Source organism: Rattus rattus, chromosome 18 (assembly GCF_011064425.1).
Source record: "Rattus rattus isolate New Zealand chromosome 18, Rrattus_CSIRO_v1, whole genome shotgun sequence".
Lineage (NCBI taxonomy): Eukaryota > Metazoa > Chordata > Mammalia > Rodentia > Muridae > Rattus > Rattus rattus.
The window spans coordinates 35,858,015-35,882,595 of record NC_046171.1 but is presented as its reverse complement, the minus strand read 5'-3'; the positions used below and the strand labels follow the sequence as shown (position 1 = coordinate 35,882,595).

General features: G+C 39.4%; 1 protein-coding gene across 1 annotated transcript in view; it reads left to right on the top strand.

The window, feature by feature from the left end:
• Positions 1–22,693, top strand: part of Frk (fyn related Src family tyrosine kinase) — a 97,018-nt gene extending 74,325 nt beyond the window's left edge. The window contains exons 3-8 of the mRNA XM_032888839.1: positions 494–657; positions 2,473–2,641; positions 8,350–8,508; positions 17,936–18,117; positions 19,978–20,143; positions 20,535–22,693. Of these exons, the coding sequence (XP_032744730.1) occupies positions 494–657; positions 2,473–2,641; positions 8,350–8,508; positions 17,936–18,117; positions 19,978–20,143; positions 20,535–20,746 (1,052 nt within the window). The 3' untranslated portion in view covers positions 20,747–22,693. The remainder of the gene's footprint in view (positions 1–493; positions 658–2,472; positions 2,642–8,349; positions 8,509–17,935; positions 18,118–19,977; positions 20,144–20,534) is intronic.
• The last annotated feature ends 1,888 nt before the right edge of the window (positions 22,694–24,581 follow it).

The window sequence follows — 24,581 nt, the reverse complement described above, 5'->3', positions numbered from 1 at the left end:
TTTCTCAACACCTTGTGCTGTTATCTATGAATGCTGTGATTTCTGAGCAGATCAAGATTTTCTTGCTTCCATTGCTAGAACAACTGATTTAGTTTTATGGTTCTCTTCAGTGATTCTTACTAGCCTTCCAAGCTTGGAGTGTTTTACCTTACTCTTACATTTTAGTTTTTGTTCTCTCTTTCCTTCAGTCTGATCTCCAATTGCCCCTGCTTCCCTCCAGAAATTTTGGGCGTTTCTCCTTTGTAAATTTCATACATTCTGTGACAAAGTTGAAAGATACCAGTTTTGTGAAAATTTCATTCCATGCAATGACAATTGAACACACACACACACACACACAGAGACACACACACAGACACACACACACAGACACACACACACAGACACACACACACAGACACACAGACACACACACACACACACAAACACACACACACACACAAAGTTTGGGTTCAGTGATGCCTTTATTGACAGGATTTGTTTTGTGTTCTAGTTTTAGATGAAGGTGTTGTGAAACACTACAGGATAAGAAGGTTGGATGAAGGTGGCTTCTTCCTCACCAGGAGAAAAACATTTTCAACCTTGAATGAATTTGTGAACTACTACACCACAACAAGTGATGGGCTGTGTGTCAAGCTGGAGAAGCCATGCTTAAAGGTGAAAGAATTTCAGCTGAGTTCAAGTTATCATTCAAATTAACACTTTCCTCTCAGACACTCAAGCATTTTTCATTTGCTGTCAGTTCATAGAAAAACACAAACATTTGGTTACTTAGGGCAGGGATAGGGAAACTATTTAGTCAGTACTATCCCATGTTCATTTTTAAAGGAAATTTGTTGGTTTTATTATTTATTTTATAGGAGACACACTGACTCCTTTACTACTTTAGCTATTTTGTGCCCTTATATTAGATCAGTGGTTCTCAGCCTGTGGGTCATAAGTCTTTTTGGGGGGCAGGCTGAACAACCTTTTTAAAGGGGTTGTCACCTAAAACCACTGGAAAACACTGCTACAATCCATACATTGTGATTCATAACCGTAACAACATCAGTTATGATGTAGCAACAAAAATAATTTTATGGTTGGGGTTCACTACAACATAAGGAACTATATTAAAGCATTACAGCATTGCATTGGGAAAGGTTGAGAACCACTGTATTAGAGGTTGATAGCTGCAATAGGGACATAATATGTGCAGTAAACCTGATAATGAGTTTTACCACCTACAGTGCTCCTGTGATCAAACAGACAGAAGCAACCTAGCAGGAAAGATTTATTTTGTCTGCACATGTTGGCAGAGCATCATGGTGGCAAGTGCTTATGGTTGAGCAGGTTCATGGAAGACAGGAAGTATACAAAATGGAGAATACAGGAGGGAACCACATGAGAGCTACAGCTCTAAGGAAACATCCTACTACCATCCAATAGACCCCTTTAAGTATGCCAAAGAAGGCCATCATCATTCAAAAGCACCAAGCACTGACGATACCAGAGCTCTTGTGGCTTACTCAGCTCTGGAAATAACACCAGAGATGTTCCTAGAAGTTTGCTTAACTAATCTCTTATGTTAGTAGTTCTCATTCTTCCTAATTCTGTGACCCTTTAATAGAGTTCCCCATGTTGTGGTGACCTCCAACCATAAAATTATTTTCATTGTACTTCATAATTGTAACACTGCTACTGTTATGAATATTAATGCAAATATTCTGGAGTCAGAGGTTGGCCAGCAGGGTCTGACTCACAGATCAAGAACTACTACTGTCTTACATGTATCTCAGTCCAATCAAGTTGACTATTCAAATAATTGTTACGGTGCTCTGATATATAACTGACCTTGCCAGGTTTATTTACTGAATGGGACCTAATACATGCCCGAAAATTACTTATTAAGTGAGGTAAATGGGTGAATAGAAAAAAAAAGGGCAATTATAAAAATGATTCAAAAATTGTTTTCATTTTGCAAAGAGATGTAATGCATATAATAAGTACAATGGCCAAGGAATGTAGGAAAGACTTGGGAGGGAGGGGGCCTTCCTAGTTCAGCTTCACACGGAGAGGATCCAGCAAGAGAGGAGGCAGAGAAAAGTTTCTGCAGACTCCTGTGAAGATGACTCCAAGTGCTAGTGGGGTGGAAGGATGCAGAGCTGAAACACACACATTGGTGTAACGTCTTAACAGTACAGATTTTAATTTATCATATTTGGTATTTAAAATCAACATTTTCCTTAAAAAGTCAAGATTACTTTTCAATCAAAATGTTATATATATGAGTGTTTGTAGATGCACTTCAGTACAATAGTGTGCATATAGATGTCAGAGGGCAGCTGTGTGTAGGCATAGCTCTCCTCTTAACGTTACATAGATTCCAGGAATCAAACTTATGTCATCAGACTCTCATGGGAAGTGTCTTTGTCCTCTAAGCTAGCACCATATCTTATTTCTGACAAGTATTCTCCCTTTTCTCTGAAACAGATTCAGGTACCAACCCCTTTTGATTTGTCATATAAAACTGTGGACCAGTGGGAGATAGACCGCAACTCCATACAGCTTCTCAAGCGACTGGGATCTGGTCAGTTTGGAGAAGTTTGGGAAGGTCTGTGGAATAATACCACTCCAGTGGCTGTGAAAACGTTAAAACCAGGTATGAGAATGTCGAAGGTTAAATGGCATACATTGATTTTCTTTTTATTACAAATTCCCTTTGTAGATGTCGTAGACTTCATTGGACAGCCGGTGCTGGCAGCAAGCAGATGTTGCCATCATTCTACCCTAGGTGACTATAAACTATAGAGAGCTTTTAAAATAGGAAGGCAAGGACATGTTCTCATTCTGCTGAAGCTCAAAACACCTCCAGTTGTCTTTTGAAAAGTTATGATTCCATCTTTCTTTTTTTGTAATTTACTGATAAAACATACTTTACCAATCAGATGCAGGGGCTGGAGATATTGCTCAGTTGGTAAAATACTTAACATACAAGTGTGAGGACCATACTTTGACTCGCCCCTCCCCCATACGCATGTGAAAAGCCAAGTATGGCAGCACACACCTGAAATCCCAACACTGATACAGTAAGACTCTTGCTGGCCAGCCAGTATTACTGAATCTTAGAACCCAAGTCACCGAGAGGCTTTGTTTCAAAAATAAAGTATAGAGGGATAGAACACTTGATGTTGGCCTTTGACTTACACCCCCCCCACACACACACACAATCAGATGATAAGCTAGTACTATTCAAGGAATAGCATTCTTTTTTTTTTTTTTGGCCCAATTGATAAGATGTAATTGCCCACCTAAACATAGAAAGCCCAATACACATCCATCCCTTAAAAACATTCATAACAACCTGTAGAGGGACAGCGTGGAATCTTAACATCACCTGCCACATTGTCCTGCCAAGGCTTCTCTCCCTCTCCCTCCTATCTCTAGGAATAGCATTCTTTATTAAAGATGAACTGTACATGATTAAAATAGTAATAATGCTAAGGGAACTCTAGCAAAGTTATTACAAAGACTAAATTAGGTCATCGGCAGAGACACATTGTACAGTTCCTGGTTCAAGGTCAGTCATGAAAAAGTATATTGTTATTATACTGTTAGTAAATGGCAGAGCTTTTGACCCACATTTGTCATTGTTGAATTATACTCTATAGAAATGACATTCTTTGGGAGCACAATGTGAGTCACGGGCCACCTCATAGCTACCTCTCATAACACTGCAAGGATTATAACTATTGGGGAGACTATTCCTAGTCCACAGTGCTTAAAATTTTTAGAAGCCTCCTGGGAACTGGACTTAAGAATTTAGAACTTCTTAGACATTATATATATATAGTACTATGTTTTCCAAACTCTGAGTTAAGGCAGTTTTGGGAATCCCAAGGAACTGACAAGAGGAGCTGAGGGATATTGGAAGTAACATCTTGAATATGACACAAAGTTGTTGCACTTAAGTAGTGCAGAGTTTCAGCTTTTGATAGTGTTGTGTTTTTTTGTTGCCACTTTTGACATATCCTTTGACAATTCTATACATGTATATGTATATATAGTGTATTTTAAAAATCATTTTAACATATACCATTATACTTTCATTTCCTCCAATTGAATTGCCTCTTCTTCTACACATATCTCCTTACTTTTATGTCTGTTTTTTTTTATTTGTTTGTTTTTTGATGAAGATGGTAAATCAAGTTTAATCCAGATTGCTTGCAAAACTATGGATGGGGTGATAGTCCCTGGAACATGGGAAACTTTTCAGTAGCTACACCACTGAAGAAAATTATTCTCCCCCCACTTCTCTCCCTCTCCCTCTCCCTCTCTCTCTGTCAGAAGACACTAATTGCCAGTGGCACTCCTGGAAAGAGTAGACCTTCATGATACCTTTCTACATCCATAATGGAATATTGACGCACACAGTTGTGAGCGGGTCTTATACAGGCAACCACAGCTGCCTTGGGTTTCTGCATACAGCAACACTTTCAGAAAAGATAGTGTTTCACGGGATTTCCGCCTATCTGGCACTCTTTCATTATCCTCTCCTCTTCCTTCTCTCCTTTCCAGAATGCCCCCTGAGCCTTGGTATAAAGAATGACAGTAGATGTCCTATTTAGGTGTGAATTCGCACTAGCCACTTATTCTTAGTACTTGGACATTAGGGATTCTGCATTAGCCACTGCCCACCACCAAAAGAAGCTTCTCTGAGCACAGCCATGAACAGGACAGATAGAGGGTTATAAACATAAGCATTTAGAAAGCAACTCAACAACATGTTAATTCAGCAAAACAAGAGTAATAGGTTCCTCCCGAGAACCCATTACCCCGCTAGACATATATAGGTTAACCATGTTCCCAGTTCAGGCAGAGATTTCCTCCCACATGCAAGGCTTCAAATCCCATCAAAAAAGCATCCGGTTATCACCATAACAGTCTTATCACTATTGCCCTAGTGACAATGACTTCCTAGGGTAGCACAATATGAGGTGCTGACCACCTCATATCTAGCGGTAATAATGCTGCAAGGATCATAACTACTAGTTAGACTGCATCTTACCCGGCGGGTCAATATTCTAGAATGCTGAGTTTCCTGCTGAGCAAGATCCACAATGGTTCTCTTCCCTAGCAGCTTGCACGGCATCTTCTCCCCATCCCCCAAACTGTGAAAGCTATGGAGTAGAGGGAAAGCTTTCAGCTTAGTTTCAGTTTGATTCCTCCATGCCAAGTTTTGATGACTTCTATCATCAAATGCGAAATCCACACAAAAATCAACCCAGACTAGGGCATGAGGGATAGCAGCACCTGATCGGATTGTAACATTTGAGAAGTTATGCAGTACGCTATTCTGATTGTGCTACTTTACAAAGTAATTCCCATTTCTCTTTTTAACTCCCCTATATTACCTTCTCAGATAACTGCTAGTTTTAAAGGAAAATAATTTACACTTGTTCAGATCTAACTTAACAATCAAATGAAGGGTTAAATGTTGTTTGTGGCATGGAGCCTTATGAAGAAAACCAGAAGAGACATTAAGGAGGCTAGGACCTGAAAATGTTGGGGTATTGTAGTGTAACAGGTCAGAGCAAGAAGTTTGGCATAAGAGAGATCTGAGTTCAAACTTGACTCCACCTCTGTGCCTCTGGATAGTTCATTAAACTTACTGTATTTCCTCTTCGGTATGTGAGAATCATAATAGTTTCCCATTGCTAGAATTTTATGAGGACAGATTAGACCAGTGGCCAAAAAGGTTCTTAATGCCAGAAGTTCTTAATGAAGTGTTAGCTTCTGGCCCCAGGCAGAGCTCTTAAGAACAGGCTTGATCATACAGGAATTAAGTTCACAGTCACCGTGCAATGCACTTCTAAATGCTAATCTTGTTGACAACTGAGCTGAAACTTTATTGTCCAACCTAAATTATTCTTTTCTAAATATAAATAGCAAGCTGTTCCTCCTAACATTGCTCTCTAAGGAAGGCTTTCTGGAGGTCAAGAGAGAACAACAACAAAAAAATGTCATATTTCTTATGCCAAAAAAAGCCATGATAGTTTGCTCTCCAACAGGAATAATTATTATTGATTTACGGTGTAATAGCAGCAAACAGCTTTGGTGATTGGTTAAATGTCTTCACTTTACTGGGGCCATTAATCAATCTTAGCAGCTATTTATTGCCTGGCAGACTACCACGCAGTAAAGATGAGCCTGAAATCAACTCCCACACTTGCTTTGGCAGGCAAAAATTAATATTTAATGTTGCATTACTAGCTGGCTTGAGATTGGGACTCCCTTCCTCTGGTCAGCTATAGCAGGCCTGGCCACGAAATTTCTGAGTAGCCCTCACCTGCAGGGTTCCCAGTGTGCTTCGACTTCACCTCTTACAGATAGTCTGACTTGGGAATTTTCTGTGTGTCCTGTAGAACTTGTCTGAATGAATGATGATTATAAGGACTACTGTCACTCCAATCTTCATGAGTCAGATATATCCTTTTAAATCTTTTTTTCTGATGAGAGGGTCATACTATAAGATACAGTTTGACCTATATTTGATACAGGTTATTTTTAACCACTGAGAAGAAAAAGTGATTTGGTGTGTCTCTTTTATTCCCACCTACATGTTTCTACTATGATTCTAAATTTTAATCTTTTTTGACCAGTGATAATGCTGGCACTGAGGGGGCTCAGAAATAGCTCCCTATGTAGCAGAGGATGGCATTGTTCAGCCTCAATAGGAGGAAAAGCCCTTGGTCCTGTGAAGGCTTGTGTCCCCAATGTAGGGGAATGCCAGGGCATTGACGTAGTCATGGGTGGCTGGGAGTGGGAGGATCCTCATAGAAACAGTGGAAAGGATAAGGGGTATGGGAGCAGGGGGGAAGGGGATAACATTTGAAATGTAAATACATAAAATATCCAAGAAAATTTTTTTTTTACATTTTCTAGCTTTTTTGCGTTTCCCCTTTACAACCTTGTCTATTTTTCCCCAGCTGACAAAAACCACAATTAATGTGTTTGGTTTCCCTAATCTGTAAGAGTATGTAAAATCAAAACCACCACCATCACCACCACACCACCACCATCATTAACAGTTATTGGGTTCAAGTGTGCTAGGCACTGCTATTATCTCACAGTTTAGAGAGATTAGCCATCCTGCTCAAGACTATAAAGAGCTATTGTATAGCTGCAATAGTTTTAAAATACAGCTTTGAGGGTTGGGGATTTAGCTCAGTGGTAGAGCGCTTGCCGAGGAAGCGCAAGGCCCTGGGTTCGGTCCCCAGCTCCGAAAAAAAAAAAAAAAAAGAATTAAAATACAGCTTTGAGCCTAGAGGCTGAACTTAAGGGGTTTGCAAGGCTAGACTATTTTACTACTTAGTGTGAAATAACATCACATTGACAAACAAGTTGCAGTGCAACCCTTAGAGTGTTGGAATGTATCTATGTCTGGGTTCCCATGTCAACCATGTCTGGAGCAGATGATGAATGGAATGATGTTCTGAGTGAATATCAAGATATGATCAATCATGGTAACACTTCTGGAACATTATATACTAAAAAAAGAGACTTAAAAATTACTGTTGAAATGTAAACTCCAGGCATCTATCTTTTTTTTACATTAACGCTTTGATACATTGCATATGAGTTAGAGTTTATTTAAAGTTAGAGTTTGAGTATCATTTAAAATCAGTCTAACTGTTAATGAGTTTTCAAAGGACGCTTCAGAGCCTCAATCCTTTAGGGCTTTAATGGAGGAACTGGATGGATAATGTAGGTTGGGTACCAGTTTGACATTAAACATATAAAACAGTGAAACACACTGTTAGCTTTTGGAAATGTCCTCAAATATTTCTCAGTTGGCCTACACCATATATTTCTACAAAGTCGATGAAAGGAATGTGGCAAAGTCATAGCTTTAAGGTGCTTTTCAGTTGTTCCCAGAGTGGGCACCAAGGACAGGGCAGAAGTCACTCCTCTCTGGATCTCTGCCTGGAGTAATTAAACATTCTCTGTCTTCCTGTGTTTGTGTTAATGGACACTCTCTCTTTGTGTGAAGATGCCTGTCTCATGTTATCAATTACACTGTCAGTAACTCTCTGTCGTTTCATTTGTCATCCAGACCTGAATCCACTTGGTCTTCACCTATACATCGTGGCACATAAACTGCCTACCCCTGACACAATGGTGCTTGTAGTAATTAGGTTGCCCTGGCTGAACTGATTCCATTCTTTGATAACTCTGAAGATTTGTGGCACTGATGCTCTTAGATTATCGAGAGGCAGGAGGCAATCTTGGTGCTTCCCACCAGGCTGCTGTGGGGATAGGAATGCCTCAGTGACATAAAATGATTTCCTCCTCTTCTTCTTGTTTCAGGTTCAATGGATCCAAATGACTTCCTCAGGGAGGCACAGATAATGAAGAGCTTAAGACACCCCAAACTCATCCAGCTCTATGCTGTTTGCACATTAGAAGATCCAATTTATATTATTACAGAATTGATGAGACATGGAAGTCTGCAAGAATATCTCCAAAGTAAGCTGAAGGCTTAATAAAAGGAAGAAAAGTAGGAATTCAGTTTAGCCAGTCCCATAAATGTCAATTTAGTAAGTCTCCTATAACCCCAAAGATGTTTACAGTGTTTGTATCTGTAAAAATGTAACATTGACCAGTTCAACTACTCTTTAATGGAATATGGTCTCTGTTCTCAAAAAGAGCAAAAATATTTATGTAGCAAAACATCTAATTGTTCACAATAGACACATCAGAGTACTTAAATGTAGTTTGGGAAATTGGTGAGTGGCTATTTTGTGTGTTTCCTTCACCAGCTAATTGAACACTATTAGTCATGAACAATTATCTTCTGTGGAGTACACTTTATGTACCTGGAATACTTTGGAGAAAGATTTAAGAAAAGGTATCTGAGGCTTAGTTTTTAAGAGAGAGAGAGAGTGTGTGTGTGTGTGTGTGTGTGTGTGTGTGTGTGTGTGTGTGTGTGTTATTGAAGTGTCTTCTATGACTAGCCAACCTTAGAAATTTCAGACTAAAAAGTGGAAATATAGTATTGCTATATTCCTGCATTTGATTCCGGCAGTCACAGTAAGGGCACTGCAATATTTATCACAAATGAATAATTCAAAAAATAATAAGCACTGAAACAAGATGCTCAAAATTGAGATAAAGTACCAGGAGAATGATTTGTGCTTGAGAAATAGGGACTTCCTCTGATTTTTGCAATATCAGAGCAAGACTGATAGTGTTGTGAGCAAGTGAGAATGGTGGGGTGAATGAGAAAGTTCAGGGTGATGAGAGCATGCTCTGCTTTTGAGGGGGACCTGTGAATCTGGTAATTCTAAATTGCAAAACAAAAAAGAATGAGACAAAGATGTGTCCTACATAGTGCTGTGAAAAACTGAAGTATACTTAGCTCACTTGCGTGTGGTCACCAAATTTAGCAGCCTCAGAATAGTGACCCACCACAGAAGAATTAACTTCAGCCACTGACACTTCCTGCTTTATTTCCAGGGCAAAGCAGTAGAATACATTTCTGTCATATCTGATAAAGTACTTTGCAAGTTTCATCTATAACAGCCACATTCTGTAGAATTCTGATTCCCAATATTTAGGCCTATCATGAGCACTGAATTAATTGATTTTCTTTTACTTTGTCTTTGCTTGTTTTTTTTTTTCTGTCTGTGATTTCCATCCTCAGAATTCTCAGCAACCAATAGTTCTTCCATTTAAGATGCTCTCCTAATGGAATTCATTGTCTTGTTAATTTCATCTAGTCACAGTGTTCACTCCCATCCTCTTTGATTTTCTTGAACATATTTATAATGGTTATTTCTAAATCATCATCTTGTGTATCATGTAAGTTGTTTTTCCCAGGGAACATAAGTACTCATAAGTACTGTAGTAGTACTAATTTTGTGAGAAGATGTATCATTGCCTTTTCATATTATATAGGACATTGACATCTGGAGTCAGGTTGTTAAAAGTGATTTTTGATATATATATATATCCCACATGTATAGAGTGGCTGTTTAAATCTTTGTTTGCTGCTACCCAAACTTGTCTGATTACGGGCCAGCTGAATGGTATTCAAGATTCAATGCTGGGGCCTTTCAGCTGTCGATGTACAAATGAGTTATCTGAAGAAGTTGAAGATTACTAGATAGAGTTAGGTACAGCTTCTGATGACAGCAACGGACCTTCCAGAGAGTTAACAGGTGCTTGCTGCAAATACTCAGAAGTCCGTGGAAGGCTGCGCCTTTATGCAGATTAGGCTGCAGGTGCTGAGGTCACAGAGGGGGTGGTTACTGCTCCTTGAGGGAGGTATGCAAGTTTTGTGGGGTTCTTAGGTGATAGAGGCTGGGGCTGTGATGGGGTATATGTTGCTAACTTGGGGAGGCTCCCTAGGCTTTCTGTGACCCTTAGGTGGCTAGGAATAAAGTCTATGTTCTACTGTAGGTGGACACTGCCACTTAAGGGAGGTGTACAGGACTCTGCCTGTTCCTCTGGTGGATGAGACTAGACTCTGCTTACTTCTCAGTTCCTGAAAGTCTGCACGGATATTTCCATCTGAGTGCGTGCTTGACTGGATGGGAAGGATAGGAAGCTGTGTCTGTTTTAGTGCTTAAACAACATCTGATGCACAGGGGTGTGTACATGGTGACTAACTGAATAATTAAGTCAAGATCACCTATAAACTAATAAAATTGGGATGTCAACTAGTTTCAAGGCTGAGGTACCAGCGGCAAAAGCCCTAGTTGGTACATCAAAAAACAAAACAAAACAAAACAAACAAACAAAAAACAACAACAAACAAACAAACAAACAAACAAAAAAACAACCGACCTTGAGGATGTACTTGGCATGTAGATGTGCTTTTCTCAGGGCTATACCCCTTGTCTTCTGGATTAGGTCACTGGGGGACATAGTCACCAAGACCTTCATCTTCAAAGATACATCGCAGATAGGAGGCGTGATAGATTTATATTTACTGCATCTAATTCTTTACCAACAAAGAGGTAAATAACCCCGAAAGGCTTCTGCTACCTATATGTAGCCCACTAGACCCCGTGTTGCAGGGTTAAGAGAGTCTTCAGGGATAGAATGTAATAGATTTCCTTCTGCAGATACAAACTGCTGTGTCTTCATGAACTTTGCTGTGGATTAGATGCATGGTGGCTGTGGAAGTGCTGGGACACTGAACGGTTCTTAGGACGGTGGGTTCTTCAGAATAACAAAGCATACTCTCTGGTCTCCCAGTACTGGGCTTGTTGGCGAAAACCTTCCATACTGTCTATTATAAGATTACAGTGTAAAGCATCTTTGAAAGAACATAGACTTTTTTTTTCTATAGAAAACCCTTCACAGTCTCTAATCTTAGCTGATTTGTTTTGGTAACAACTTCAAAATGGAGACGTCCATTAAAATATTTTAGCATCGAGAATATTTTGATCACACACACACACACAGACACACACACACACACACACACACACACATGCACACATAGATATATAACTGAAATTTATCATTTTTACACATATACAATTTTTATTAAATATACTTTTTGAGAAGAATATCTTAAAGTACCAAATTTTATGTCAATCTGGTATCTTAATACATATAATGATTAAAGAAGGAAAGATTTTTAAATTTATTTATTTATTTTTTATTAACTTGAGTATTTCTTATTTACATTTGAATGTTATTCCTTTCCGGTTTCGAGACCAACATCCCAACCCTCCCCTCCCTTCTTTTATGGCTGTTCCCTTCCCACCCTCCCCATTACCCCCCCCTCCCCAACAATCACATTCACTGGGGGTTCAGTCTTAGCAGGACCCAGGGCTTCCCCTTCCACTGGTGCTCTTACTAGGATATTCATTGCTACTTATGAGGTTGGAGCCCAGGGTCAGTCCATGTATAGTCTTTGGGTAGTGGCTTAGTCCCTGGAAGCTCTGGTTGGTTGGCATTATTGTTCATATGGGGTCTTGAGCCCCTAAAGAAAGGAAAGATTTAAATAATTTCAGAAGAAGATAAAGACATGCTTACATCTTTATATGAGGAAACAGTGATCAACATGTAAAATCACCTTTGTGGCAAAATATATTTCAGAACTCCACATTTTACATGGCTTATTTAAAGAAAATGTCTAAACACATGGGCATTCTCATTCTTAACATGAATGTTTAATCAAAAGGATGTAGACTATGTTTTCACACTATGATAAAGTGACAGCATTTCTGTGGTCTGGCAGTGTTACTAAGTGGCAAGACAGAGAAAGATAAGAAAAGCAGGTATCTGGTGTCAAGTCTGAATGGCTGAATTGCCTACCAATCAAAACTCAGGGGAAGAGAGGACTCTTGCATTCAATGAACCCAAATAATGCAGGCTTTAAACAAACATGGACATCATATACAGGGCTGTAAAAATTAAGTATGCTGAATGTTAGTTCCATGTCGCTTTCTACTGAAGATATTTGCTGAGCATACTCTAAGTTATCTGGGTTTTATTATAGATTGAAACTAGACAGTGAAATGGGACAGACAGGATGATACTGATGTCAGTTGGGATGCTCTTTCCAGTGTTTGACTGTAAGTATTGAGGAGGAGTGGGGTGAAAAGCGCTATTTGCACCTTCATAATTAGTATTTGTAAAAGAATCTTTACATATTGGATGCCTTCAAATTGAGAAAAATGTTACACACATTTTGGCAGCAAAGTAAATACTTAATGGCTCACTTATTGACCCTCTAATATATACCATTTAAGAGAAGCTTGAGGTTTAAGGCAATATAATGAAACATGTGTACCTACACACATTAATAACACCTTACAAAGACTTGAAGGAAGTAAATACCTGTATTTGGTTTAGTTTGTTGAGCTTTCTTTTTTGCTCAGTGAGTACTTACAGAACATCTAACAGACATCAAACATTGATGTACCCTTTAAGGAGAAGCGAACACTTTCTGTTTTGATAAGTTATGTCCTGACACATGGTTCATGATTTCCATGTAGATTCTGCTGAACAGGACTGGAGCAGGCAGGTGTGTTATTTTCATTAATGCCCCCTACAGTCAAATATAACTGCATAGCAGTTGCTCTACAGAAACATGGGACGTCTCCATAATCCCTCAGTGGTGTGTACTCAGGAGCCACAGAAAAGGCCTGTCTGGGCAGATCACACAGACCAGCTTTTGAGAGAGCATAACATTTCAGTTTCAAACCTGCCTGATTAGAATTTCTATTCTAAAGTCTGTTCGTATGCGTAGTCAGAAGCCAGTGAAGTAGAAATAATAGAAAACAACAGTTTGCATATTGGTCTGTGCATTAAATTAGGCGACTGACTGGGAATCAAAGACATGAGCTAGCAATGGCACATACATTTTTTTTCTTTAAAAGAAACAAAACAAAATAAAATACTGTAATGCTTACTATGTGGCAGGTGTTTATCCAGATTACTTAAACACATGAGCTTAACTCATTTTCTTGTGAGACAAACAAATATTCTTATTTTATATTTACTGAGAAGGTTAACAGCTCATTTAAGGTGCATGTCCTTAAACCTAGGACTATGATTTCTGCTTTAACGCCATGATAGCACTGATATTGTTTTCCTAGCCTGGATTAGTTATCTGTTGTTATTCTACAAAACATTTATTATGTCAGGTGCTGTAGTTAGTGTCTTGGCTAGTTTTATGTCAACTTGACAAGCTGAAGTCATCTGAGAGGAGAGAGCCTCAATTGAGAAAACGTCTTCACATGATTGGGCTGTAGACAAGCCTGTTTGACATTTTCTTAGTGACGATAGTGACTAATAGGGAACGACACAGACAATGGTGGGTGGTGCCATCCATGAGTTGGTGGTGCTGGGTTCTATAAGCAAAGCAGGCTGAACAGGCAATGAGGAACAAGCCAGTGAGCAGTTCCCTCCACGACCTCTGCATCAGCTCCTGCCTTCAGATTCCTGCCTTGCTTGAGTTCCTGCCCTCACTGCTTTTGATGATGTGTTCTTTGGAACTGTGAGTGAAATAAAACTCTTTCTTCTCCATGTTGCCTTTAGTCATGGAGTTCCTCATAGTAACAGTGACCCTAATGAAGACAGTCAGGAATGTGGCTTACTGGGTTTCGTAACTCAGTGTTCATGGCTAAGGTGTCATCATTTGTCAAAATCATCTCAAAGTTCTCACATAGAGGAATCTATCACCAAACCAACTCATGTTGTTGGCAGGAGCTGGCTCATCCTGTGCTGTTCAGTTGAGGAAGTCAGTTCTTTGCTGGGTTTTGGCAAGAGGTTGTCCTGTGCACCCTCTCACACAGGACGGCTCATAATTTCCCAGTGGTGTGAGCAAGTGAGTAGGCAAAGGAGCAGTAAGCATCCGTAAGATGGAGGGACCGGCTTTTGGGACTTAACTTTGGAAATGTTGTACCTTCAGTTTTTCCGTATTCTATGAGTTAAAGGTGTGTAACTGGCTCCAGCCTAGGCCAAGGGAAGGAGGGAAATGACTAGGAAGCAAGGATCAATGGAGGCCATTGAAAAACTACCTACCATGTATGGCAAGCCCTCAGTGCCTCCTCTTCCCTATACCTTTCTTTCCTTGTTGAGTGAATTTGATATCAAAAGGCAGGTTATTGTGGCCACCAGAGCACTGATGTGTTGTCATTGTGCTTCACGCCGAGCTTCATTTGATCCTTACAATAACACCTTTTTGTTCACCTGAGTAGTTAGTGTTAGAGACTATAGCATATAATTTCAAGTTTTTGTGACTTCACACATGAAATTCACCACTTTTAATATGGCAAAATTGTCCTTTAGGTATCTTGCTGAGAGGTGACAAGAGGATTTACACTTCTCCCACTGGTCTTTACATTATGAAATGTATTACTGGTGCTCCAGACTTGAGGGATATTTAAGGGCCTAGACTGAAGATGCTATTGATTCCTACACACATTCTGTTGCTCCAAGCTGGCAAAGAGGTTCAACTATAATGTGATTTTCTATGTGTGTGTATCGTGGATAAAATGAAATAGGGGAACAAATGACTGGTGAACCATCATTCATATACTAATGGCTCTTGTTTCATGAAACTATGTATGTGTATGTGTCTGTGTCTGTTTGTATACACACAGACACATATACATATACACATGTATATGTACACACACACACACACATATAATACAAATGCTCATGATATTTAACTCTTTCCAATTTCTTTCTTTCTTTTTTTTTTCATCTTTATTATCTTGAGTATTTCTTATTTACATTTCAATTGTTATTCCCCTTCCTGGTTTCTGGGCCAACATCCCCCTAACCCCTCCTTCTGTATGGGTGTTCCCCTCCCCATCCTCCCTCCATTACCACCTTACCCCTAACAATCACGTTCACTGGGGGTTCAGTCTTGGCAGGACCAAGCGCTTCCCCTTCCACTGGTGCTCTTACTAGGCTGTTCATTGCTACATATGCAGTTGGAGTCCAGGGTCAGTCCATGTATAGTCTTTGGGTAGTGGCTTAGTCCCTGGAAGCTCTGGTTGGTTGGCATTGTTGTTCATATGTTGTCTCAAGCCCCTTCAAGCTCTTTTAGTCCTTTCTAAGATTCCTTCAACGGGGATCCCGTTCGCAGTCAGTGGTTTAATGATGGCATTCGCCTATGTATTTGCTGTATTCTGGCTGTGTCTCTCAGGAGAGATCTACATCTGGTTTATGTTGGCCTGCACTTCTTTGCTTCATCCATCTTAACTAGTTTGGTGGCTGTATATGTATGGGCCACATGTGGGGCATTGGATAAGCCACTATAAATGCAGAAAGCATATAAATCATATACAAAGTTCATGTAACTGAACTATGAGTAAGTTAGAAACAATACAGTTATCTTCCAGTTATCTTTCAGAAGTGTCTGAAAATGCTAACACTCATTACCCTTGCTGTCTGCATTTTCTAGTAATTATTTTGTCTTAAACTTGCCATAACCTTTTAGCCTCTTTATTTTCTCCCTGGTTCTGAAGATTGAACTCTATCTCCTGCTAGACAGGAGGAGCGTTGCCACTGAATTCAACGGTAGACCTAGTCTTTTCTTCTTTCAGTCGAGCATTTTAGTGTTTGCTGTTTCATCTGGCTATCTCCACACCCTCCTTACTCATATACCCATAATCCCCACACACCATCTCTAGTAGAACTGTCCTTCCTGCTACCCTGCTCATCAAAGACTTCTCATATCTTTAGTAACAAATGCCTTTTAGCCTTTATCTTGCTGAGTCTGTGTATCAAATTTGACTATGGTGGTAGTTTGCTCTTAAAACCCTTGACTTGTTACAGTACCTTCCTCTTTCATGATTCTAACTCATCCTTCCCAAGTTCTTTGCAGATTTACTCTTCTCTGCCAATTCTAAATGTTGGTGTCCTCATGAATGTGTTTCATTTTAGATAGCTAACATACAACCATTAAATTTGTTTGTTTAGCTGTAACTGTGAGGTCCAGTCCCACAGGCTTATCTTCTTTCTGCAAATGCCACACAGGCAATTCACATATATATATGTATATACATATATATATGTATATGTATATATATACTAGGCAATTAAAATTGCTTCACTTTTGAACAGGGGCAATGATAATTTTAGCATCTAGGATCTATTGGGTTCTTTTCTGGTGCTGGGTATTGTGTTAAGGGCTTTACAATTGTTATTTCATTTGAAATTCTACTTTAACAATGGATACTCTGAGTTAACTTCTGTTTTCACTATGTAGATGGAGATACTCAAGCACAGGGTTGTTAATCCTATTGTTCGAAGTCACAAAGCAATATGAATAGCCTTGATCTCAAGTCTGATACTCTGATGTCATTTTAGTCTTCTTAGTGCCTGTGCAATAGCTTCCTCTGATGTTGGGACTTGTGTCTAAGCCTAATGACCACAAATCCGGTTGACTACCTGAACTAGTATTTGACTGAGGAAGTCAAGGAGAATAAGAGCTTACACTTTTGTCAAATAACCCCAGTGCTCTAGATATCCGAAGACACTTGCGATGAGGATGGTAGTTTAACACACAGATGATATGAAACTTCAGAGTTTCCGAAGGTCGCACTGCCTGCTTCTACTAATGATCAAGCCTATTACACTATGTAAATTTCTGTACATAGCTATATAGAATGAGGTGAAATTTTTGTCCATTTAAGGTGTTTCTGTATCTAGAGAGATGCTCAGAATATCAAGCCAAATTGGAAATTAAAAATGTATTTTGCATGTTGCTATAAATGTAGTGTTTACATTTTATAAGGGGTATAACCTTAAAATTTGTCCATGGCCCTACTTTAAAGAAAAATCTAATGAAAGGATGAAAAAAATTTTACATTTAGCCATACCGTATGCTCTGTGTATGTCTGTGTGTGTGTGTGTGTGTGTGTGTGTGTGTGTGTGTGTGTGTGTGTGTGTGTGTGTACACGCTGGAGGTCATTATTGAGTGCTTTCCTCCATAACTGTCTGCTGTATGATCTGAGGCAGAGTGACAGTCTGGAGCTCACTGATTGGTGAGACTTACTAGCCAGGAAGATCTGGGGTCTTCCTGTTTACAGGCCCATGCTACCATGACCAGATTTTTATTTTACAATGGTGCTGAGGATCTAAAATTTAGGTTTTCATCCACTGAGCCATCTCGATATTCTGGAAATGCTTGAAAGAATGGCAGAAGCCCCCCTTTGACAGTTTCCATGAAGAGGCAAATCAATGGTGTGTGATTCTGAAAGCACACAGGCCAGCACGTGTGCTGGGATGACAGGATGCTTTTGCTGTATTCTCTGTAGATTAGTGTCATGGCACATACAACTACTTTATTGTATTTCTTAGAATACACTTCGCTAGTTTAATGTTTTCCAAAATAATCTCCTATTTCTCTCTCTCTCCCTCTCTTCTCTCTCTCTCTCTCTCTCTCTCTCTCTCTCTCTCTCTCCTTTTTTAGATGACGGTGGGTCGAAAATCCGTTTGACTCAACAGGTGGACATGGCTGCACAGGTGGCTTCTGGAATGGCCTATTTGGAGTCCCAGAACTATATCCACAGAGATCTGGCTGCAAGAAATGTCCTTGTTGGTGAACATAATATCTATAAAGTAGCAGATTTTGGACTTGCAAGAGTTTTTAAGGTAAGATTTAATTTTGTTTTAATTGGTTCTTATAATAGGTTAAACAGCAAAAAGGTTAATACGGCAATAAGTTCACAAATATTATTTAAAACTATTTCTGGGCTAGATGTTGTACTAGGATCCCAACTCTCAAAAGGGCAAGGCAAGAGGACTTTGGGTTTGAGGTCAGTTTGAAGGTCAGGGAGAGCCTTGTCTCCAAGTAATAATTGCAGCAAGAGTAACAAAGCTACACACAAAAGATACAAACAAAACTCTCCTAGGGTCTATCAATTTTATTGATAAAGAGAAGTAGTAGTGTAGTACCTACAGACAGGGTGCCTTCCTATTTTTAGGGAGTAGGCAATCAAGAAAAAATAGTGATCACGTAGATTAATAGATACGTAATTAAATTTGTAGTTGAATTTGTGTTGTACTTGTCAGATGCTACCAGCCCCCACCATCTGCTTTCACGCATTTCTCTTACAGAAAACGATAGAATGTATCTAGCTTTGCTCACTTGACAATAGGCTATATTCCTATATATATCATGATTCTGGAACAATCGTCAAGCTTTGTGTGTGTTGTATGTGTGTGGGCATGTCAGTGTTTTCTATATGTGTGTGAATGTGTGCTCTTGTCTGTGTAGTTACATGTAGAGGCCAGAAGCTGATATTGAGATATCTTCTTCAATCCTTTCTACACCTTGATAAAATGGTTTTAGTAATTCTTTGAGGATTTCATACAATGTATATTGACCATATTCATTCCTTTCCCCTAACTTCTCTCTGATGAAACTCTCACCTCTCTACCCACCCAACTTCTTGTTCTCATGTCCATGCTCTCTCTTCCTCTCCCTTTCCATCTCCCCCAACCCCTCTTTCTTGAGACCAACTACACTTGCTATAGGGAAAGTTTCTCATTGAATCTGTAGTTATGATTTTGGTTGGACTGGCTGGCCCACATGTCTCTAGGGTTCACCTGTGTCTTCATCCTCAGCCCTGTGTTACACAAATGTACTGTATCACCTGGTTTTGATGTGGGTCCTGGTGACCTGAACTCAAGTTCTCATGCTTGCTCAGAAAGTACATTGTCCACTGAGCCATTTCTCTAAAACTAAACCACTGGGTTTCCATTTACCCATACTCACCCTGTTTTGTAACATCAATCCAAAGAGACTAATAATTAGACATCATATGGGGTGTATAAATCTGGATTTAAGTTTAGATTTTCACATCGTTCACTAAAAATGTGCATTTAGAACATGAAACATAGCAGGTAAAGACTCTCCTTATCCTCTTTCCTGTTTTTTAGAAATTAATTAGGAAGCCACTATGTTGATAAATTAATTTAAATTATTTAGATCTTTTTTGGTATTTTGGTGCTTTAGATGATAATCAATGCCAGCTTTTCTAAAAAAATATTATTTATTTTTACTTTGTGTATATGTGCTTTTGCCTGCATTTGTCTCTGTGCATTTATGTCACTGCAGAAGCCAGAAGGTATGAGATCTTCTGGAGCTGGATTTACAGAAGGTTCTGTGCTACCGTTTGGGTGCTGGGAACCAAACCTGTGTTCTTGTCAAGAGCAGCAAATGCCCTTAACTACCGAACCATCTCTCCAGTCTTAACGTTAGCCTATAGCTCTTCACTACTGCATGCAATAGAATATGCTCCTCAGTCTCTCAAGACACATCTTACTATTGGCCTTTTGCTGATTTTCTAGTCATATATGTTTGGAACATAATATTTGCTATTATAATCCAAATTGACCTAAGCCCATATTGAATATTTGCCTCTACATTTTCATGTGACACAGGTTACAAATAAATGAGGGCAGCACAACAAATCACTAACTTGGCTTGAATCCTTGATGCATTAACAGGTGGATAATGAAGACATCTATGAATCTAAACACGAAATAAAGCTGCCAGTGAAGTGGACTGCACCCGAAGCCATTCGTACTAATAAATTCAGCATTAAGTCTGATGTGTGGTCTTTTGGAATTCTGCTCTATGAAATCATTACTTATGGCAAAATGCCTTACAGCGGTGAGTGATTAATTCAGAAGTGGGCCTTTCTGTTGCAGGTCACTTGCTTAGATGTGACTTTAACTGTTTTGCCTAGACTTAGAGGGCAGAGTTATGAAGCTGACCATACCATGTGCCTGGATCAGCCCAACAGATAAAATTTGATGATGATAATTTGCATTAATGAAGTGGTTTATTACTTTCTTCTTTTTTTGCTCTTGAATTGCAGTCTTATAGACATGACTTACTGCAGGTTTTAGTTTAATGTCTACAACCTGGGAAATGGATGGTAGGTTTCATGATGGGCTTCATCAGGGGAAAAAAAAATTCCTTTATAACCCAGAGTTCAGTGTCAACTATAATTTGAAGACTCTGATTGTGCACTTTTTTTTCTCTATTCTATATGTTTTAGGGATGACAGGTGCTCAAGTAATTCATATGTTGGGTCAAAACTACAGACTACCACGGCCATCTAACTGTCCAGAGCAATTCTATAGCATCATGATGGAATGCTGGAATGTAGAGCCCAAGCAACGACCAACGTTCGAGACCCTGCACTGGAAACTTGAAGACTACTTTGAACCAGACTCTTCCTATTCTGATACAAATAACTTCATAAACTAAACAACAAGGAAAAAGAAGAAATATAATTAAGATGTGAAAATGCGGAAGTCACCAGTCCAGAAATATCGTCTTCTCAACCAACTGTGAAATCAGCTTATTTTGACATATTCAGGTGGTAGGATGAACTCAACCATGCATTCTGTATCAAAAAGATCATCTGTGTATTCTATTGACTAGGAAACGCTGCAGGACAGTATAAGATGATGTGTCATTTTTCCCTCACTGCCTGGTAAAATCAATCACACTAAATGAAGTTATTATTTTTTTTCCTTTTAAGAACTCCTCACATTTCTATTTATTGTTTGAAATGCCGATCAAGAGAATCAACAGATGACGGTGTTTACTCAGTTACTGTTGTGGCATTTTCCTGTTTACTGATTAGACTGGTTATTCATTATTCCTCAAATTGCTGAATCCCATCAGGCTGTTATTATGAAGGAATTTGATTGCTTTGCCGCACAGCAGGACCTGTGCTTTGAGATATTTTTTTTCCTCTCTTTTAAAATATCTTGTAACTACAATGATGGCAAAGCCATGCTAAATGACTCGATTGTACTTGAAGTAATTGCACGTATTTTTCCTATGCATAAGAAAGCGAAGCAGCTGTTGAGAAAAAGAATTAAAATCTTCCTCATTTTGTAGGAGGAAATGATGGAGTTTGCTCTATACCTCAGTATGTGTCATCAGAGAATCATCTGCATTAGTTTTAATCTCTTAATGTCAGGAATCAGATTGCAAAGCCGATGAATTGTTATGTGTGGGAATATAAGGGAACTACCACATTGCCTACCAGGTCTGAGAAATAGATATTAAAGTGGCTTAGGGAAGCTAGCAGAGAGCTGGAGGATTGCTGCAGCTTTCTAAGTAATAATAAAAAGTTCCTTTGGCACACTGGCCGATTTTAAATTGGCTGCAAGACAGGCCAAGCCGTGCTTCAGCTCTTGAGGCTAGGAATAATGTCTGAACATGGTTATGAACTGTAGCTTTCGTCTGTTAAGACTGGATGCTTTTAGTCTCTTCATTTTTTTTCTCACCTTGGTAAGAACTTCCCTGTTTTCTTAGGCAATGAGTGTATCAAATGTTCTGTCTCATTGGATAGTTAGCGATACTTCTCTAAAGTCAGCTCCATATATTCCATGATCTTCTAATGTGCAGTGCTGAATGAACGTTCCAAAAGGAACATTCATCCTCCTATAGGACAGAAGAGAATATCTAGATGGTCACAAGGATCCCCTGGGAATTGAAAAACATGTCAGTTCTTTCAACTAGGAACTAGGAGGCAAGGCATCAGGGATTAACTATTAGCAGTTCAGTGATGTCACGACCCTACCTGCGTTTCTGTTGCCATGGTGAAAATCCTGACAAAAAGCAACTTAGAAGAGGCAAGGTTTATTTTAGCTTATAATTCCATGTCATTGTATCACATTGTATCACTGTGACAAGATCTTGAAGCTGATTACACCACGTCCACATTCTAAGAGGAGAGAGACATTCACGGATAGCTTGCTTGCTTCCTGATTTGTGCTCAGGTCCATTTCTACACTCTTAAAAAGTTTGTGACAGCTTTGCCTAGGTAATAGCATGCCACACAATAGGCTGGACTTTCCAGGATCAATTAACGTAATTAAAACAATTCTCTACAGACATGCCAAAAGGCCAGTATAATATAGAGAATCATTGTCAACTCTTTGCAACTCTCTTTCTGGGTTATTCTAGGTACTGACAAATTGGATCACTTAAGCTAGCCATTAGACCACTAAGACTCAAACTTTCCCATCTATAGCAAGCATTGTCTGTGTTCAACTGGTCACAGGTAACCACCAGTCGTAAGTGAGGCTCCTTGTTCCTTTATATTCAAGAAGATAAAATGGGCAACTTCACCCTTAGACATTATCCTAAGCCCAAACACACACACACACACACACACACACACACACACACACACACACACACACACACACACACACATGCATCAAGACAAGACGCAGCATGCACACACACTCACCTCATTCCCATTTTGGGGGGTAAGCAGGTGGCAAACACAGTCCCGTGACCAGTGAACAACAATCCGCACAGTGAATGTAAATGCAAAGTGTTGATTGGCTTGGAAGAAAGTCTGCACTGAAGCTGGGAATATAAACTTCTCCAAGACAAGTTTCTTATTTGAAAAAAAAAATTAGAGATTAGTTCCTGGGTTGGTGTCCAATCACAGGACTGAATTAACTGTTGGAATTAATCTATGTACATGTAAGCATTCATTTATCATCTCAAACATGTCTGAACTGACTTGAATCTGAATCATGTGTGAAGACTACAGACATGCCCAGAGAAGGAAAAGCATTTGTAAGATAAAGTCGCCATTAATATTTTAACCAGTTGACAGAGCATGGGGTAGCTTCCATTGTTTATTTCAGATTGCCTGGTCAAATGTAACCAAGGAGAAGACATTCAACAACTAGGTGGCTAAAATGAAAATTTTAAAAAAGGACTCCTTTTTCTGAGTTCATTTCTTCAGGACAGATTCTACTTGGGGCATATGTAGAAAGGAGGAGCACTATTCCCATTTCATTGTACAAATTCAAATGCTTTGTACTTTTATGTGGTAGCTGATAATAATAAATTTGTAGTAAGTTCTGGCTTTGAAATATAAAATGGTTATCCGTTCCTGCTTTAATACCACCTGAAACTTGTTTAACTCACAGGGTTTGATTCTTGGAGACATTTATGTTCAAGGCTCTGTCAAAGCAATCTATTATTCTTGTTTTTACCCTGATGGATCATGGGGGGGAAATAATGGATTCAGTTATGAGAAGCCATAATAGATTTTTTTTAAACTGACATAAATTTCTCCTTCTGTACAGAATAAAAGGATCAGGAAAGAGATAGGCTGAATTTCCTACAATGAGCCTGCTCTCGTTGAAGTTGCCTCCCATAAATTGTAGCCAAGCACTTTTCCTGTTATGTTTTATTTATGTAATTCAGTTATTTGGAGATGGTAGTGAGGGATATGAGTACATCATTTTATGTGGTATTTCAAATCATTTTTGACAAAAACCTTAAGAAGTTTTGTGATAGGAAAATTCAAAATTCCATTAAGCCTCCTTTTAAGAACATAAGGAATGAAATAGGTTTAAATTACCCAAGGTCAAAGTGGAGTTGAAGCAGTTTCACCAAGCTGAATATTTTGTCGTCAAACACAACGTCGAATCCACAGTGATCAGGAATGGACAACGATGTTGTACGAGTGGGTAGCCTGAAAGCACACCCATGAAGGTAGTGAGATACTACCTTACTCACAACTGCTACATACATTTCTGCATGATAGCCATGTGGATCTAGGGTACCATGAGAAACACCAACCCTTTTTTTTTTTAGCTTTATTAACTTGAGTATTTCTTATTTACATTTCATTGTTATTCCCTTCCCGTTTCTGGGCCAACATCCCCCTAACTTCTCCCCTCCCCTTTGTATGGGCTTCCTCCCATCCTCCCCCATTACCACCCTCCCCCAACAATCAGGTTCACTGGGGGTTCAGTCTTGGCAGGACCAAGGGCTTCCCCTTCCACTGGTGCTCTTACTAGGCTATTCATTGCTACCTATGAGGTTGGAGCCCAGGGTCAGTTCATGTATAGTCTTTGGGTAGTGGCTTAGTCCCTGGAAGCTCTGGTTGGTTGGCATTGTTGTTCATATGGGGTCTTGAGCCCCTTTAAGCTCTTCCAGTCCTTTCTCCAATTCCTTCAACGGGGGTCCCGTTCTCAGTTCAGTGGTTTGCTGCTGGCATTCTCCTATGTATTTGCTGTATTCTGGGTGTGTCTCTCAGGAGAGTTCTACATCC